This window comes from Sorex araneus, chromosome 11 (genome assembly GCF_027595985.1).
Source record: "Sorex araneus isolate mSorAra2 chromosome 11, mSorAra2.pri, whole genome shotgun sequence".
NCBI classification, from domain to species: domain Eukaryota; kingdom Metazoa; phylum Chordata; class Mammalia; order Eulipotyphla; family Soricidae; genus Sorex; species Sorex araneus.
In genome coordinates this window covers 50,543,002-50,561,836 of record NC_073312.1, presented here as the reverse complement: position 1 = coordinate 50,561,836, position 18,835 = coordinate 50,543,002, and the positions used below count along the sequence as shown (strand labels likewise).

General features: G+C 42.3%; 1 protein-coding gene and 1 non-coding gene across 2 annotated transcripts; one reads left to right on the top strand and one right to left on the bottom strand.

Moving 5' to 3' along the window:
- Nucleotides 1–326: 326 nt before the first annotated feature.
- ACTA2 (actin alpha 2, smooth muscle) lies at nt 327–16,340 on the bottom strand. The gene is made up of 9 exons (XM_004607493.2): nt 16,298–16,340; nt 11,542–11,696; nt 9,827–9,955; nt 7,561–7,671; nt 5,371–5,455; nt 4,483–4,644; nt 2,889–3,080; nt 1,313–1,494; nt 327–645 (listed from the first exon to the last, which is right to left on the bottom strand). The coding sequence occupies exons 2-9, from the start codon at nt 11,668–11,670 to the stop codon at nt 502–504; spliced, it is 1,134 nt and encodes a 377-aa protein (XP_004607550.1). The 5' UTR covers nt 11,671–11,696; nt 16,298–16,340; the 3' UTR covers nt 327–501.
- On the top strand, nt 9,090–9,341 carry LOC129399495 (small nucleolar RNA SNORA53). Its single transcript, XR_008627129.1, has one exon. It is a non-coding gene; the product is annotated as a small nucleolar RNA SNORA53 (small nucleolar RNA).
- Nucleotides 16,341–18,835: the final 2,495 nt, after the last annotated feature.

Below are 18,835 nucleotides of genomic sequence, written 5' to 3'. Positions count from 1 at the left end.
ACTTGTTGCATTTTCACCCATCAGGCTATACTACCAGGCTTGTAAACAGAGAACAAAGTTATGTAATTACCCAACAAGTTGTGCCCAAGCTGTGAAGTCAGTGAGGATCATATCACTTATATACTTTAGTTCATGTTTATGTTTATCTCCCTGGTATTTTCAAAGGCTTTGCAGTTAGAATGTTTAGGTGGAATTTCCCTTGTTCCTGGGATTTGACCACTGTGAAACAGGCACATACTTATGGCATGTCCTGGGAGATACCATTAGAAAAAGCTAAGAAGAAAGGAGCATGGTCAATTTGCTGACCAGACACCAATGCTAAAGGCTACTGGTAACATAGTTCAGATTTATTAAAAAAAAAAAAAAGACCCTCAAGGCGGGGAAAAAAGACATATAGGCGAAGAGTCAGAGCTTCAGCTAGGAATGATTGGAAAAGGAGTAAAAGTATAGTTCCACAAAACATTCACAGTTGTGTGCTAGGGGCAGAGAGCAGGGGCGTGTTTAGAAGCATTTGCGGTGCACAATGGAAGGCCCCGCTTCGTCATACTCCTGTTTGCTGATCCACATCTGCTGGAAGGTAGACAAAGAGGCCAGGATGGAGCCGCCGATCCACACAGAGTATTTGCGCTCTGGCGGGGCAATGATCTGTCCATCAGGATGAGAGGGGAGCAAACAATAAAAATAAAAAGCCGTTAGTGCACTGGAACCAGAACGGGGTGGTTACAAAGGGGCATCGATGAAGGGGCTTTTTTGATGCCAAAGGAGAGAGAATAGTCTGGATCTAGAGATATTCAATGAGAGCTTTTGTCTTCCTAGATTCCTTCTCACAATCAATTCCAAAGCACCAGAAACATTTCTTACTGCATTTGCTCTGCTATTTGGGCAAACTGAAAATTGGCTCCCAGATTTTGCTTGATCGCCTCTCTAGAGTCCTACTCAAGTCTCTGATTTCCTTAAACTATGGCTCAGAACTTGACATTGCATATTTTATCTAAAAACAAACTCCCATCTTCAAAGGAGCTTTGATTGTGGCAGAAGTTGCTGTACAATATTGTACCAACCAAGTCCACTGGTTAGGCAGTGGTTAGTATCATAGATGCCCTGTTGACCTTTACACCTTTACAGGTAAGGATGAGTATGGGTTAATTCTTGTATGCAATAATTCTCTTCTTATGAACTGAGTTATGTGCCGTAAGGTGTGACCTGTGGCATTTTACCTACTGCCTAGCCCTACCACCCATGCACATGTGACCACAATGTGGGCTCTGCAGAGTCCTTCCCATCTCATAACAAGGCTTCCCCGCCTGTGTACCTTGATCTTCATGGTGCTGGGGGCGAGGGCTGTGATCTCTTTCTGCATGCGATCAGCAATGCCAGGGTACATGGTGGTGCCTCCAGAGAGGACGTTGTTAGCATACAGGTCCTTTCTGATGTCAATGTCGCACTTCATGATGCTATTGTAGGTAGTTTCATGGATGCCTGCAGACTCCATCCCTGGAAAAGAGACACAGGGCTTGGACCTGCCAGATATGGGAGACCAAGTGGGAACAACTGGAAAATCTCCCTCTGGGCTGACGCTGGGTGGGCTTAATCATCTAGGTAATTGCCATCTGAGAGAACCAAAGGTTCTTGTCATACCCATGGTTCCCCACCTGCTGTCCAGTGAAAATGCCCTATCGAAGACTTTTCAGGAGGGTGGGGCTACAGCGGATCTCCCTCTTTCTACTAGACACAGTTCAAATTAAGGTAATGTCTTCACACACCCTGTGGAAGAACTCAGGCTGAGTGGGGAGGTATCACTGCTCAGAACTCTCAAGTTCCTCTTTGATTGTTGCCTTGTTCTCCCTGCTCAAAGCTAAACCAGTCAGAAACATCTTCATGCAAGAAAGGGCTTACTACTCTTTGGGACAATGACTCTTTTTCTTCCACCCTGACCTATTCATTTCTACTGAGTCTTGTGAAAAGACTTAAGTTGATGCTTCCCTGTTTCCAGTGCTGTGGTGTGATAATGGCAGCAACAATGGCTGATTCTTCATTTCTAACCATCTCTAAGAGGGATGGCATGGGCTTGGTGCATTACACAAGGCTGGCGTAATTCTTCCAGCCAACCTAGGATATAGGTGCTGTTACAGTCCTCACTTTATATAGGAGAACACGGGAGCCTCAAAAGGTTAAGTGACTTTTCCAAGATCATTAAAGTAGTAGCAAGACTTAATCCTATGCTTCCCCCTTCCAGAACCTGCCCTCTAGGAGCAGTCAGCTAACCTGTCCCAAGATTGGTGCTAACATAGAACAGCCTCTCCCATGGTTCTCTCCTACAGCTATTTACAAACTCCATCCATCTGCTTACTGTGTTCTGAGCACAGGCATTACTTGATTCTTTCACTTTACATCACACATCAAATGCTTCTGACTACAACACTGGCTGCAACACAGTATGTGCTTAGCAAGGAAACTCCTCTTTAGGGCTGGAGCGATAGTTACAGCACATAAGGTATCAGGAGTAATCCCTGAGTACACAGCCAGGAGTAAGTCCTCAGCACCACCAGGTGTGACCACCCCTTCCCCAAAAAGAAGAAAGCTCCTTTCTTTGTTTCCCTAAGTCTATTGCCTTCCTTTAAAAAAAGAAAAAGGACTTTCCTGGGGCTGAGGAGTGAAAGTTAAGTGGTAGAGCTGCACTTCCTATCCTTGGCACAGCATACCCCCCTCCCAGAGTCCCCAGGATGATTGTTTTAATGGAACATTCTCCACTTTTCTTTGGTTTAGAAATGCTTTAAGTCTTGTGGCCCCTATTGCTTGGTCCCTATTGCTGGTGGTGGCCAAGGGGCTGGCTGGATCTGAGGGTGCTCAGGTGATGTCCCCATCCCAGGGAAGAGACTCTGGCCTACCAATGAAGGATGGCTGGAACAGGGTCTCGGGGCAGCGGAAACGCTCATTCCCTATGGTGATGACCTGCCCATCAGGCAGCTCATAGCTCTTCTCAAGGGAGGAGGAGGATGCAGCAGTGGCCATCTCGTTCTCAAAGTCCAGAGCGACATAGCACAGTTTCTCTTTGATGTCCCGGACAATCTCACGCTCAGCTGTCAATGAAATGCACACATCAGTCAAATCCCCACCTGCCTTGCTTCAGTCTCTCCTGTTACACAAGTTCCTTCAAAGTTATGTCTAGGTTCAGGATTCTGCACCTAAAACCATGATGGTCGGTCATTAACTTAGAGATCCACCAGTGAAAACTGGCTGGGTGCCTCACACACAGTCATCTTTAGTGTGGTTTGCATATGGTCTGGGAACCACTTGATGGTAATAAGATTGGAGACCTAGAGAAAGGCACAGAAGAGAAAGTCCTGTACATTCACTGTTTTTGCAGAAATAACTGCAAAATTTGTAGTTTTTTACAAATACAAAACTGTATTTGTAGCAGTTTGTAATTTTGGATTATTTTAGTTGCTCAGAGCATCTTATACTAAAACTGTTTCCTTAGGAAACCAGAGATCCATGGTGTCTGGTCCATGTAGATTCCAGCTCAGGAGATTTTGAGAAATCAGGAAATCTAGCAATGTAGAATTATGCTGGCCCTGGCTCAGGACCAATACAGGCGGCTCTAGAGCTACACCATAAGGAGAAATGAAAGAAGCTGGCAGAAAACTTTCATATTGCTTCCATCTGGGACAACGGAACCTTTTGGAGGAGTCTTGGATTTTTGTGGGAAACCAAAGAAGCACAGAATCAATTTAATACCTATCCTCAAAGATGATTTTAACATCTTCAGGATTCACAAAGTTGGAGTATAGAAGAAGTCATAGGAATATCCAGATACCTAAACCATCAGATAATACCAACTAGATGGGGACCAAGCAGCTAGGGCCATAGGTATTAAGGAATTCCCCGGAATCTAATAACTTTTGCCTCTGCTTCTTAGAGATGGAGGCCTGTGTGGCACCAATTTAGAGCATGAAGACACACATCTCACTCCTTGTTGGGTTGATGTTAACACTAGTTAACAATTACTGACTGTTTACTCTCAGTGCTGGCGATCCCACATTCATGATCTCATGTCACACAACAATTGAATGAAAGATCTGTGATTACCTCCATTTTATGATGAAGAGACTAGAGCTTAGTGAGGCTGACAACGTATCTAAGGTCACATAGCTAGTGAGTGGCTGGAATGGGACCCGAGGCTTGGTTAGAATGCCAACTGCCATATCACATTATCTTTGGCTCTGCCCTGTCTGTCCTATTTGGAAATGGAAAGAATGAAAAAACATTCCACTATTATAACTCTAAAGAGCTCATAAGACTAGAAAGTTATTACTGTTCTTCTCAAGGAGAAAGCTAACATTGCACAATTTCACACGAGAAAGTCATGCTTTGCTTATGGCACTGGAGTCAGTTCTTTCTATGGGTGATGGTCCTTCTCCCCCACTTCTTCAAGAGTCACCACGAAGTGTGGACCCTGACTGTCATCCCCCCGGGCCTCACCTGTGGTCACGAAGGAATAGCCCCGCTCAGTCAGGATCTTCATGAGGTAGTCAGTGAGGTCTCGGCCTGCCAGGTCCAGACGCATGATGGCATGGGGCAGGGCATAGCCCTCATAGATGGGCACATTGTGGGTGACACCATCACCAGAGTCGAGCACAATGCCTGGGGGACAAGTGGGTATGATAAGTTACAAAGGAAGTGCCTTTTTGGTCACTGGCTGAAGGAGAATTTCTAAGCCTCTTGAAAGGGAGAGAAGACATTTGAGGGCCAGGGAGATAGTTCAAGAGTCTGGGGCACAAGCTACGTATTTGGCTTCAATCCTTTACACCACACCATCCCCTAAGCACCTCTGGGAGCAACCCCTCTGCAGAGAGCTGAGAGCAGACACCAGAATCACAGGGTGAATTTCTTCCCCTCTCCCCATAAAAAGCATTTCACCCCATAGAAAACATAGGGAATATAGACAGGGCTAGGGGAGGCCAAAAAAAAGGAAGAGTCAGAGCCCGGAAATACAAAGCACAAACTGTGTGTGGTTGTGTTATTTTGGTTTTGGAGTCCCAACGGTGTTTGGGGGCTACACCTGATCCAGAGCTTGGGGTTTGCTCTGGGGTTTACGTGGTGCCAGTGTTGAACCTGCCCTCTCCCTGCCACACACACACACACACACACACACGTCCTGCTTTCAGAACATACCCTCTAGCCACTGCAGCTTTCTCTCCCACACAAGATCGTTTTTCAAGATGTGAAGAACTTTCAGGTCTGAGATTAACCCTGTGGATTCTAACTGACCCCCAGTCCGTCTTGCACATGTTTGCAGCTGTGAGATCCCAGAAATGATGGTGTTTTCATCGAGTCTACTCAATTATGCCCCATTCCCCTCACACCTACCAGTTGTCCGGCCAGAAGCATAGAGGGACAGAACTGCCTGGATGGCCACATACATGGCTGGGACATTGAAGGTCTCAAACATGATCTGCAAAGCAAACCAGAGCGCTGAGTTAGTCCCGCTGCCATCTCAGCAAGAATGTTCAAGAGCGCACACTGCGACACATGCAGACAGGCCTGTCTGGTCCTGGGGAGACTCAGGTGATAGACAGCCAGGCAGTCCTGGTCACAGAGAAGCAGACATAAAGGGCTGAGTGGGAGGAGCAGTACACTAGGGACCTGATGGCTCAGGAGGGATGGACAAGGTCCACACATCAACACCCTCCTCCCCGCCCACAGCAGCCAGAAAAGCCCAGCTTCTTATCCTGGCCATGGGACCTGGCATGACAGTGACCTGGGAGAAATTTACTTAATAGCTGTTAACGTGGGTTTCATCCCAGGTCTCGCGACTGTAAGGGAAGGAGGAGTTGGGACTGACGACCTCACAGGCTCCTTCAGTATAAAAAGTTGAGGATTTTTGTAACTCCGCCAAAGCCAAAAGAAATAGTAAAGCCCAGAGTCAGGTTTTGAGTTCTTTTCCATCAAGGAAGGGACTTTAAACACTGAAGCTTAGACTGGTGGAGATGAACTCCAATTCTGTGACTGTACTTGCTGGCCAGTGTTATCGAAGGGGCCCTGATTCCTGGAAAGCAGGAGCTGCCTACCAGTGTCCTTGCTTGCAGCACCCAGGAAAAGATGAGCAGCAGAGCCCCCCCGCCCCCCATCACTGTGGGGAGTGAGCCACACACTTTTGAGCTGCTCAAGACCCTCCATTTCTCCATCAGAGATACCTTCCCTGGTCTACTCAGCACAATGTCTGGCATTATTTAGAACTGTTCTGTTCTGTTGCATTGTTCTCCTGTTGTTCATCGATTTCCTCGAGTGGGCACCACTAATGTCTCCATTGTGAGTCTTGTTGTTACTGTTTTTGACATATCAAATATGCCACGGGGAGCTTACTAGGTTCTGTTGTGCAGGGTGGGGGGGGGACCTCGTGGTAGCTTTCCGGGCTCTCCGAGAGGAACAAAGGAATCGAACCCAGGTCGGTGGCATGCAAGGCAAATGCCCTACCCACTGAGCTATCACTGACATTATTTACTAGTCTTAAATCTAACTGCTTTTTGTCTTCATGTTCTTTACAGCAACAACAGTCCTCCTACACTGTCTTACCACAAGGGACAAGTCCCAGGAGCACAGAGATTCCCCTGTAGAATCAACACAATGCCTCATGTGTTGGTTTAAGCACCACGAGATCTTCCAAAGAGAAGACCCTGCAGTAGTTGCATTTATTATTCTTTAAACCTTTAAAAGATCACAACTGTGAAGGTTCTGGCACTCCCAGCTATGTAACCTTTGGGGAAAATTGCTTAAAATATCCTAGCTTCTGGTTTTTTCATGACTACTGATGTGGTTAGGATTCCAGTAGCTCCTGCTTCTCATTATTATGCTTTAAAGCATATACACTATTTAGCCAAGTGCTTATCCATAGCCAGCATGAAACTGACATCAGCTGTTTTCATGTGATCATTTATCTCAACTAGAAACCTTGTCTGGCTGGTGGAATAGGTGGTCTCAGACTATCATGTTTTTATGCAAGTAGAAAAAATGACAATAATTATTTGTTGACTGTTTAGTGTATCAGGTACCATGATACATAGTTAACATCTTGTCATTAATCTTCGCATAATCCATCAAGAGGAAATAATACCAATACCATTCCCAATAACTAGGGAAAAATAGAACCTATTACTTATAATAAGGATATGTATATATTAATGGCTATGTTATAAGAAGGAAACGGAGACTGAGAAATTTAGATTCCTTAAGATCATACTGCTAACAGAGCCACATTTGAAACCGAAAGCTGTCTGACTTGTATTCAAAACTCCACACTAGACTTTTGAAATAACTTTTCCTTAGAAGCTTTAAACCTAAACATACTGCCTTTTCCATAAAGTCTTTTCAACTTCCTGCTGCTCTTGGGGGACATAGAGGCAGATTCTACAGTAAAATGTGAGGCCGCCAAAGAAAGGAGTCCTTCCTATCCTTTCCTGTTCTTCAGAAGCCTTGAGTTCCTAGGAAGTTATCAGTCTATTGGTGGACTTCTAGGGAGTCCAAACCCACAAAAGTGCTGGGTCAGGAGTAAATATTAACCTGGGTCATTTTCTCCCTGTTGGCCTTTGGGTTCAGGGGTGCCTCAGTGAGCAGGGTTGGATGTTCTTCAGGAGCAACTCGAAGCTCATTGTAGAAAGAGTGGTGCCAGATCTAGAGGAGAAACACAGGGGTGGAACTGTTAGCACTGTACATCCATCCCTCCCATCCCTGGAACAGAATAAAGTCATGAGAGACAGGACGAAATCAAACATTACAAATGCTCATTCTGTGTCCAAATTTTGCCAGATACAGGGATCGAAGCTCAAAGTTGGTAAGTGATTCGCCTCTACTAAGTAATGTTTAAATAAGCAAGGGATAAAGACAAATGTCTGTATGAATAAGACTACCTGTCATTGTTAAACTCTCAGGGGAAAGTCTCTCTGCCATATGTTAGGAGAGGGCAGCTCTCCTGCCTTCCTGCTTCCTCTTGTCTTTGTCTTTGCTCTTCCTGCCTGTCTCTGTCTAGACTAGTAGTTTTCAACCTTTTTAAAATCTACAGATCAGTGGAGAGAAGAAATAATTTGTGAATGACTAAAGGAAAAATAAATGATTTATAATATCTATGATAGTATCACATCATGATTCAGGAGTACTGTGAGTTAGAGGCAATGTCTTTTGCAAATCATCATTGGTGCATGGACCCATGGCTGAAAAGCACTGCTCTGACCATCCACTGATGCACAGACATTAAACCATTGAGTGTTTCCAAACATAAAAGTCAGGGCTGACTTAGAGTGTGTCTGTGAGAATATACTTTGGGCATAAGCCTGTTTGCTTAATGGCTGAGCGCACTCTTCATTTATTTATTTTGTCCTTGGGCCACACCTGACATGCTGAGGGATTACTCCTGACTCTTTGATCAGAGATCACTCCTTGTTGTACCCAAGGGACCATATGTGGCACTGGGGATTGAACCTGAGTAGGCCACATGTAAGGCAAGTGCCTTAATACGTATACCATTTCTCTGACCAAGTATGCTTTTTAATTTCTGGATGACCAAAAGCAATTAATAATTGTCAAAAAAAAAGCTAAGTTCATCAAATTTCTGTAAAACTGGAAGAATGAGCTACCTAACAGCCAGATTAGATTATTAGTTTTATCCAGAATAAAACAAAATAAAACAAAAACTGTTTGTAAATAAAAAAAAAGGGGGGGGCCGGAGCAATAGCACAGTGGGTAGGGTGTTTGCCTTGCATGCGGACAACCCGGGTTCGATCCCCAGCATCCCATATGATTCCCCAAGCACTGCCAGGAGTAATTCCTGAGTGCAAAACCAGGAGTAACCCCTGAGCATCGCTGGGTGTGACCCAAAAAGCAAAAAAAAACCCAAAAAACCAAGATTGACTAAAAACTATCTTGTTTTGCTCTTATTATTTATCTAAGGGTTTTATATTTTTGGCTTCTAGATAGAAAATGAAATTCCTGAAAATTCTATTCCTTTGATGGAATAAAAGCAGTAGCCTATGTAAGAAACTCTTCCAATCATCTTATAAACTGCAGAAACATCATTTAAAAGATTTTTTTTTCAAAACATACTTTCTTAGATCTGGTCTTTGTAGGTGAGAATCTTGAACCAGATTCTATGTGTAAATTTTCATTTCTTCTTGTTTCAGTGAAAGAAACATCCAGCCCCCTTTTGGGTTGTATAGTCAAAGGTGCTAGCACATGTGTCACTAGTACGTGAGATGAAGCAGCTGCATGCTGGCCCTGGGCCCGAGAAGAATGACCTGCAATTATGCTGCAATTCTTTAGCACAAAGTTTTGACTGGTGTGCAGACATTTCTGTTAATAATAAAAATTTCTTTTTTTTCCCTTTGGGGGCCACACCCAGTGGTGCCCAGGGCTTACTCTGCGCGCAGGGATGGCTCCTGATAAGGCTCAAGGGACCATATGGCGTATCAAAGATCATACCCAGGTCAGCTGCCTGCAAGACTATGCTATCATTCCAGCCCCCAGTGATGAAAATTTCTGTTGGGAAAATGTTACTACTGAGTAAAATGTGTCTCCTGATTTCCTAGATTCTAAGGGGTGGGGGGGGAGGGGGTGCTTGTAATATAAACTCTAAAATAGAAAAAAAATGAGAGTTAAAATCCTCGAGGAATAAAATGCCAACTAATTAAATAAAAAAAAACTTTTTCAATTAGTGCCCATCTGGAACAAATATTAACAAGTACAATTGGGTGACTTGAACCAGTTGTTTCCCCCGCAGGCTATAGCAAGGTACTTGCGATCAGGGATCAGGACCCAGAAAGGTTCTGCACCCTACCTTTTCCATGTCGTCCCAGTTGGTGATGATGCCGTGCTCTATCGGGTACTTCAAGGTCAGGATCCCTCTTTTGCTTTGTGCTTCATCACCTACATAGCTGTCTTTCTGTCCCATTCCTACCATTACCCCCTAAAAAAGTTCAACAAATTGCAAGTCAGCTTCTCTGTAACTTTCAACCAAGCCAAGTACTAAGAGTTAAATTATTGTAATAGAGCAATAGAAAAATCACCCTTTTGGTATCAGTGACAACTTGTTGGGTTGTATGATCGCTGTGATGTTAAGACACTACTGTTGACTAGAAACAGGATGAATCAAATGCCAAACCGAGGAGCACCCTGTGGGTGAGGGCACTGTATATTACATTTTTTATCCTTAATGCCACATAATGATCTCTATAGGGGGAAAAGTTATATTTGTCTTGTTTAGCACTGTGAAAATTTTTCTGGTACATATTTGGCACTGTTGGATTAATATACAAAATTTTCCATATTAGTGAAGTGGCATTTTTGTCTCACTTAAGTCCTTTAAACTGGATGCTTAAAATTGTCACCTACCATAGAGTAGATGAATGTTATGCTATGATCACTGTGAGTAAAAGCATTATATCTACAAATTACTGTTCAATACTTGATTTATAATAAATAAATTGATACCAATCAACATGAAAGAATCTACCTAAACTAGTCAGATGTACTTTTAAAAATTGTTATGACAGTTATTTACAAGAAAAATGAAAACGAATTGTAATAAGATTTTAGATTAAACAGAGTGACTATTTTGAAATTTCTAATTTTTCATAGATGCTAATAAAACATAAGCAAATGACTAGTGCAGAATAAACCCACTGTATGCAACAAGGGTACAGAATTTATTCATTGTTGGAGCTGTTTATTATTTGTTCTCCTGAATATATGCCATACCCATATTAAGAATTATTATTTAGATAGACTCAATGAACTAACTGTATTTCTCAAGTGGGGGCAAATTTTTCAAATTAAATTCTCAATTTTTATGAAGTGGCTGCCACCAATATTTTGTTTATACAGAATATCATGCAAAATTGCCATAAGTCTGCTCAGATATATTTACTGGTATCACTATATAAGTTGCTGTTGATAGCAATGCTTACTGTTATCTAACACCAAGCTCTATGAAAATAAGTGAGCCAAGCTTCTATTATAATTTCTTTTCAAAGAGTAACTGCAGTATACGTTTGGTAGCTCGAGATTTTTTGTGGCAGGAGACAGGGGGAGTTTAGGCCACACCTAGTGGTATGTGGGGACTGTTCCAAATTCTGTGGTTGGGGATTACTTTCAGCTATACCCTGGAGAAAATTCATTGTCAGAGATCAACCTGGGTCTCCTTTATGCAAGTATAAGCTCAGCCCTTTGAGTTCTCTCTGGCCCATAAGCATTTTTGATGATGATGATGATGATGATGACAATGATTCTACGTAAACCAAAAGGGCTTATGAAAAGGGTCAGATTTTATAGCTGATAGACTAAGTGGTGTCTACCCACATTATATATATATGTATATATATATATATAATTGAAACTTATTTTAGATATTATTCATCAGGTATATTTTTAATGAGTTTATACAGTGTCTGGGGAGAGAGCCATAGACAGTCTGTCGAGACCTAGGGCCTTAAAAGACCTAAAGAACCTCATCCATAGGCCTGTTTCTTCCTATTTCCATTCAAATTTACTCACCTGATGTCTGGGACGTCCTACAATAGATGGGAAAACAGCTCTGGGAGCATCGTCCCCAGCAAAGCCAGCCTTACAGAGCCCAGAGCCATTGTCACACACAAGAGCAGTGCTGTCTTCTTCTTCACACATCTTGGATGGCTCGGCAGCTCACAGTCCTGCAAGGAACAAGGAGAAATCAGGCTCTCTTAGTAACACAGTCTTTGCTTTACCTGAACATTCCCAGACCCACACCATGCTCAGACCTCCTCTATGCTCTTGAAGAGACTACCCTGACCCTTCTCTAACACTGCATATTCCAGAGTACTTTATTTAGGTCAGCGTTTCTCAACTAAGAGCCATATGCACCCCAACCAAGAGGGCCTCCAAATATTCCCATGGGTCCATATGTGAAAACTACAGGAATAGGAGGCCATGGCACAAGTCTAAGGGGCCAACCAGTATGACAGGACAGCTACGGGAAAGACACAAGTTTGAAAGGGGGCCATGGTAGAGAAAGATTGAGAAACGCCACGTCAGACTAAGCTTTTCATAAATCAAAGCTCTGATTTCATGTTTGCACAGCCTATAGCACAATCGCTGGCACAGCACATGTGCTGATGACACATTTTAAAACGTACCAAGAAGGAGAGTGGATAAATATCTATAGTGTGAAGATGGGTGCTCAGACTATGAGACCAAATCATCACAAGTACAAGCGACTTTGCATTTCTTAATGTCTTTACCATTTGCCTCTCTTTCAACCCAAAGTCACATTTTCTGATTTTCTGAAAGATGCGATTTAAAAATAAAGTATGCTTTGAGGAATGTAAGCATGTCAAAATTCAGATGCTGAAATGTTTGAGAGAAAAATATATTGGAGTTTTCAGACTTCTATCTAACTCTTTAAATAAAGAACTTAAAACCAATCAATACTTCCTTAAAATAGTCTTAAAATTTAGGAACTGCAGCTCTTTCCATTAATAAACATCTCTACTAAGCTGAGATACCAAGTAGTTGGGAAAGTATGCTGATAAATTATATAACTTATAGTAGAATACTTTGCTGCCATAGGTTAAAGTTCCATCCTTACATAAGAATACAGGTTAAGTAAAATAATATCACATAATCCATTTAAAGAAGTCTTTTTTAGGGGCTAGCTGTTAAAGGGCAAGGTAAGTGCCATACCTACAAGTAGTACGGTGGGTATGGCACTTGCCTTGCCAACAGCCGACCTAGGTCTATTTTCCTGACACACTATGTGATTCTCCACTTGCCAGGAGTAATCCTGAGTGCAGAGCCAGGAGTGAGCCCTGAGCACTGCCAGGTGTGCACCCCCAAAAATGTCCTTTTAATGTCAGAAGTATGACTCAGTGATTATACACATATTTTGTATGTGTGAGGCTCTGTCACTGGCACTGAAAAAACATACTATTATGCATTTAAAAAAAGGATTAGCAATATTTATCAAGATATTTATGGAGTTGTTTTGAAGTGATAGGATTTGTAGTTGTTTTAAATAATTTTTTTCTGAATTCTTTAAAATTTCCTAAACTTTCTAAATTAAGTAAGTACATAGTCTTCTTTTGCTTGATTTTGGACTATAACCAGCAGTGCTCAGGGACTACTTCTGACTTGGTGTTTGGGGTCATTCTTGGCAGTGCCCAGGGGACCAGGCAGTGCTGGAAATTGGATACAGGCCTCCTACATGCAAACCATGTGCTCTGGCTCTTTGAATAATCTCCCTGGCTCCAAATGCATATACTTTGTAAGACATTAAATGTTCCACTCAGAAGTTGGAGCCTAAAAACAAATTTACAAAGATACAAAAGCAATGACATGTATTTGGTAAAATAGAGAACAGTTTCATCTAACATCCTCATTGTTTTTTCTTTTTGGGTCACACCTGGCGATGCTCAGGGGTTACTCCTGGCTTTGCACTCAGGAATCACCTCTGGCGATGCTCAGGGGACCATATGGGATGCTGGGAATCGAACCTGGGTTGGTCGCGTGCAAGGCAATCGCCCTACCCGCTGTGCTATTGCTCCAGCCCCTAATATCCTCATTTTTAAAGTGAAAAAACTCAAGGAAAGTTATCTGCTCAAGGACACTTAGAGACAGGGGGATAACTTCAGCAGTGGAACACCCTGCCTAGCATGTTCAAGGCCCTGAGTTCTAACCCCAACAACGCATGGTCCACTTGGAGTACTGTGGGGTATGACCCTGATCACATCTGAGCACTGCCAAATGTGATCTTATTGAAAAAGTAGGCACACAGAGCTAGCAGCAGAATGGAACAAGAGTCCAGGTCGCCCTGGCTAGCCCTTGCCTTGCAATCTGGGTATCCTTACAGCTTTCCAAACATAATTCAATTGAAATGTCTAATTAAAGAGTTTGATGGCTAACATTAAGGTATTATACTTTCATGTTGTTAGAGATTCTTCTAGTGGTCACCTTATTACACCCCCAGACATCAGCATAATGGTCTACTAGCTCTTTCAATGAAAATTTTAGAGCGTAAGTAAAGAAAGATATTATAAAAGTTGGAGCAAGCTCTGCCAACACATTCCCATCATTGCTTCATCTTTTCAGGAGCCTAAAATTCCCTCAGCAGTGCATCTTTGCCTTTCCAAATTATGTGAATTTCAATTTAAATAGCATATTTTTTAATTCAAAGTATTATCTCCACTAATAAGCATGGCTGAAGGAGTTAGAATGACTTGGGATAAATTCCAACTCTAGTAGAGTGATGACAGCAGAGATCAAAGAGCACAGTGACTATGAGTTTGGGGTCTGGAATCAGGAGGCTGGATTTCAGTTTGGCAGTCATGACTTAAAAGCTATGTCACATAGTAAAGTATTTCCCTAAATTCTAGTTTCCTTATCCATAAAATAGCAATAATATCAGCACCTTCCACATGGAGATCTTATGGGGATTCAATCTTATACATTTATAATGGATATACTATGAATTCTCAATAAATGTTAAAATTACTGCAATTATTTGTTCATTAGAATTTTAAAAACATCATCAGACAATTATTATTATGCAGTCATTCTGATTTTCTAATCTTTTCTTTCTTTCCCCATTGTCTTTAGGCTTAGAATGGAAAGCCTGAACTGATGGAGTTCCCTTATAAGAAATGAAAATGAGACTAATAAATTGGTTGTCTAGTTTTTTTGTCATTTTCCCCTTTCTTTGCCAGATTGAATTATGCGTGGCGCGGGTGTGATTCATCTTCCTTTCCAGCAATTAGGAAATTAGAAGAAAGGTAAGAAATAGAAGAAAAACAGCATAGAAAAAAGCTGTAAAAGGTCAGAGCATTTGTTAGAGGTACCAGCAGGAGCATCCCCAGGCTCTCTAAGGATGTGCTAATCAGACTTTCCCATCCAAAAGTAGGAGCTGAACACAGAATACAACTATCAGACTCAGGCTTCACTGTGGATCACCAACGGTAACAGCGAGATAGTCACTGTGAAGTCACCTGTCCTTTGATACCTCTTCTGCTGCCTGTTTGGGGCAGCTGGAGAGAGCACATAAAAAGTTCAGAAAAAATAGGTTGAAATTCAGTATCTGTAAGCATGCAGAAAAAAAAAGACTCAAATTCATTAAATACAATTTTAGTTGGAAAAAAATGCCCAGGAGGAATTTGACAGTTTTACACTGAGTACTGTCATTAGAAAAGTCTCAGAGTCCTTGGAAGGGGGCTGACTCAGTGACGTCCAACTCTTACCTAACCTGAGTGAGAGGCTTGGGTTGGAGCGAGCATTTCCTAATTAGGCAAAACATACTCCAAGGTCTGCTTTTGGAACGGCCGGTCAAGGGGTTTGCTCCAACTGCCTAGAGTACATCTCGTGCCAAAAATGAGTAGTTAGTGGGAGGGAGAGGGAGGCAAAGAACGTCACCGTTCCCAGATCACTGGTCTTGAAATGCAAACCATATTTAGTAATGAATCACTAAATGGAAGGAAAATCTTAGCATGAAAACTCTGGTCTGAGCTGAAGCTGCCAAACCCTGATTTACTGTGAAGTTCAGCCTGGGGTGGCCAATTGGTGACTGTCCTGCCTGCCTCACCAGGCTCAGAGAAAGGCAAACCAGACCCCTGTCTCTAAGACACAAACAGCTGTCAGATGCTTGCTCTGTTCATTCTCTATTTATTCGCTGAGGTTTAGTGGGTTTCCTGCTCTCCTTTGCTGCAAACAACCAAGCAACAGCTACAAGGCAGCACATCCCGTGTGAGCTCAGACACTCCAGAAACACCTTTCCAATAGCAGATGCTCCATCTCAAGCCAAAGGAACCCAGAAGCAGAGTCTAAACTAAGAGCAGGTAACCAGCCTCTGTTCCGGTTTCAATCTCGTTACCTACATCCAAATTACCACTTATTTAAAAAGAAAAATCACCAAATCTGTGGAGACCTAGTGGAGTTTCCAGTACCTAAATACAAATAGATATGTAATGCACCAGAAACAATTAAACCACCCCCCCCCCAGAAATGCCCTGCTAGATCCAGACTTGATTTAATTTAAGCATATTTCACAGGTGCCGCATGCAGAGATTTCATTCCATCTCCCTCCTCCCCCACACCAAGTTGCATAGTAATCTTATCGTTAAAGTTACAGCGGAAAGCTGCAATCACTTTAGTAGTACAGTTTTCATTCAAAAACGTTAGGGTGCAAGAGACCAGCCAAATTCCAACAGAGACGGCATCTGGTTATAATGGGTCATATAGGGGAGCCTCTGGGATGTGTCAGGCACATTCCTGGACCTGGAACACTTACCCTGACAGTGCTCAGCTGGGCTTCTCCGCTCTGGGTGGTGTTCAGGGAAGCTGAACACTGAAGGGTTATATAGTCCCTTGGCCTGTTCCCCTCCCACTTGCTTCCCAAACAAGGAACAAAGATAGACTTGAGCCTGTCTTCAGTCTAACACGACCATATAGGGACCTCAACACAGAACTCTCTCATCTGGGTGGCCGGAGGCCTGGGTCTCTTCCACCGCATTCCACTGCTCCTCTCATGGAACAGCTGAGCTGCCTGTGGGAGATAAACACTCCAAGGCTTCAGAACAACTGCTGAAACGCCCAGAGATTCCGAGCCAGGGCAATGGGCAGATGCAAGCACAGTCTACAGGGTCCTCAGAAGATGCAGTGTGTTAGCATTGCCTAACTAAGGGTGTAAGAAAGGAGCGACCTGTGCGGAGAAAGGACACTCTCAGACTCGCCTTCCAAAGTGCCTTTCCATTAAGAAAGGTACTGTTTTCCATGTGCACACATATATAGAGGGAGTGACGATTTTAAAGGTCCAGCTCGGCTTTAAACTAGAGTCCATGAGTAGTGCTCATGGAAATATCAGACTTGGAAATGGAATTGATAGGCCCATGGCACACAGGGAAGTCAGCATTGCATAACCACTGTGATCCTTTGGTAAATTGTCCTTTTGCAAGCAGCCTCTTTGTCACTGAGCACGCCAACAGTCTGGTTAGTGCTTTAGCCAAAGTCTCCACAAGACCCTGCCACATAAGCTGAGAGAGGAAAGGAAGCATTTAAGGGAGATAGCCCAGCTCCTTCTCTCGCCTGCTAACCCACACAACAGAGGACAGAGATACGAGCATCTATGACAATACAAGTCACTGGTGTGACCCAAAAACTATCTATGAAAAATAGGTAGTGAGTGATCTGAACTTGAGCTGTCATTCCCAGTATCAGTGGAGAGCTTGAATGGTTTAACATTTGTCTGTTCCCCTCCTTCAACCAAGGCTCTAACTGACTTCATGATAAAAACAGTTTTGTTGTGTCTCATCAGTATTTCTATACAGCTGGCATATAATAAAAATCCCAGAATTAATGGCTCAATTTACAGGTGAGATGTGGTCAGCTTTTCACTCAGTGTGTTTTATCTGTTTGATGATGGACACATTGATGTAGTACACACACACACACACACACACACACACACACACACACATGCACACACACACTAAGTAATTGCTTTGTTGATTGTTAGAAAAATGTAAATACTTAGAAGTAAATATTAACATATTTATTTATATTTTTCATGGACTTTTCAACAGTTACCAGTTTGTCACTGTCACTGTCATCTCGTTGCTCATCCATTTGTTCGAGCGGTTTGTACCAACCATAAAACACAATCATCTTAATGTTCAACTATGGATACAACACTGAACAACACAAAACAATACAGAACAATACAAAGTTGTTTGTAATTTGAGATTAAGTCAGTAGCTTTTTGTTGCAGGGATGATGTGAAGAAAATATTTCATTTTTACCAATTTGAAGGGCAATTTAAGACAGGGAGAATTTCCCCTTCTGCAATTCTAATTGAATAATTGGTTTCTAGCCCTTGGAAATTTCATGAAGTGCTCCGTTAAACACAGAGGAGTGTTGTTATTTACCTCTGTTCGTCTTGTGGCATTTTACTCCTTGGTAATAGAATACATCTACTCAAGATGTACAGGATGATTCAAGATTGAATTTTTTTACAAGATTTCTTCCCTCTCTCCCTCCCTTCCACTGTGATCTTCCCTCCCTCCCTCCCTTCCTCCTTTCCTTTCTTTCTCATGGGGAAAATGTAATGAAAATAAACCTCTGAGCAAATAATTAAATGACCTTATGGTTTATTTGAAATTTATATTTCCACACCCCATTGGAATCTTTTCAGTGAAAGAAAAACCTCTGAATGAATCTGAAAGTATAAAGAAAGCTCCTGCTGAATGGGCAGAAATCTTATGGAGCTCTCAGTTTTCTATCCAAGGAACTACAGGGATCAGAGCTACAGTGGGTAGGGCTTTTGCCTTGCACATGGCCAACCTGGGTTTGATCCCAGGCATCCCTTATGATCCCCGAAGCTCTGCCTAGAGTAACTGCTGAGTGCAGAAACAGGAGTAACCACTGAGCACCACTGGTGTGACCCAAAAACTAAAAATTAAATAAATAAATAAAAATGCATCAAGGACCTATAAAGCAATAAGAAAAGTAGCTTTGCCTGATAGCTTAATTGTAGTCCAGCAAAACTATAAAATAAGTGAGCACAAATTTAAGAATCATCTCTAATGTACTATTCTACAGACATCACAAGCCATTGTGGTACAATTAGCTAGTGATGATTTATTGTCAATTTCTTGACATCTAGGATAATCGTAATTCTTTTGGGGTTCCAGTTAGGTACTGAGTAAGCAATGAATGATCAATAATTGCTTGATAATATCTACATTATTCTCCTTCCCAGAACCTTGTAGATGAAAATTAAGTCATATCAAAACTGGAAAATATTCATATAATTTGGATGTCTAGAAAGGAA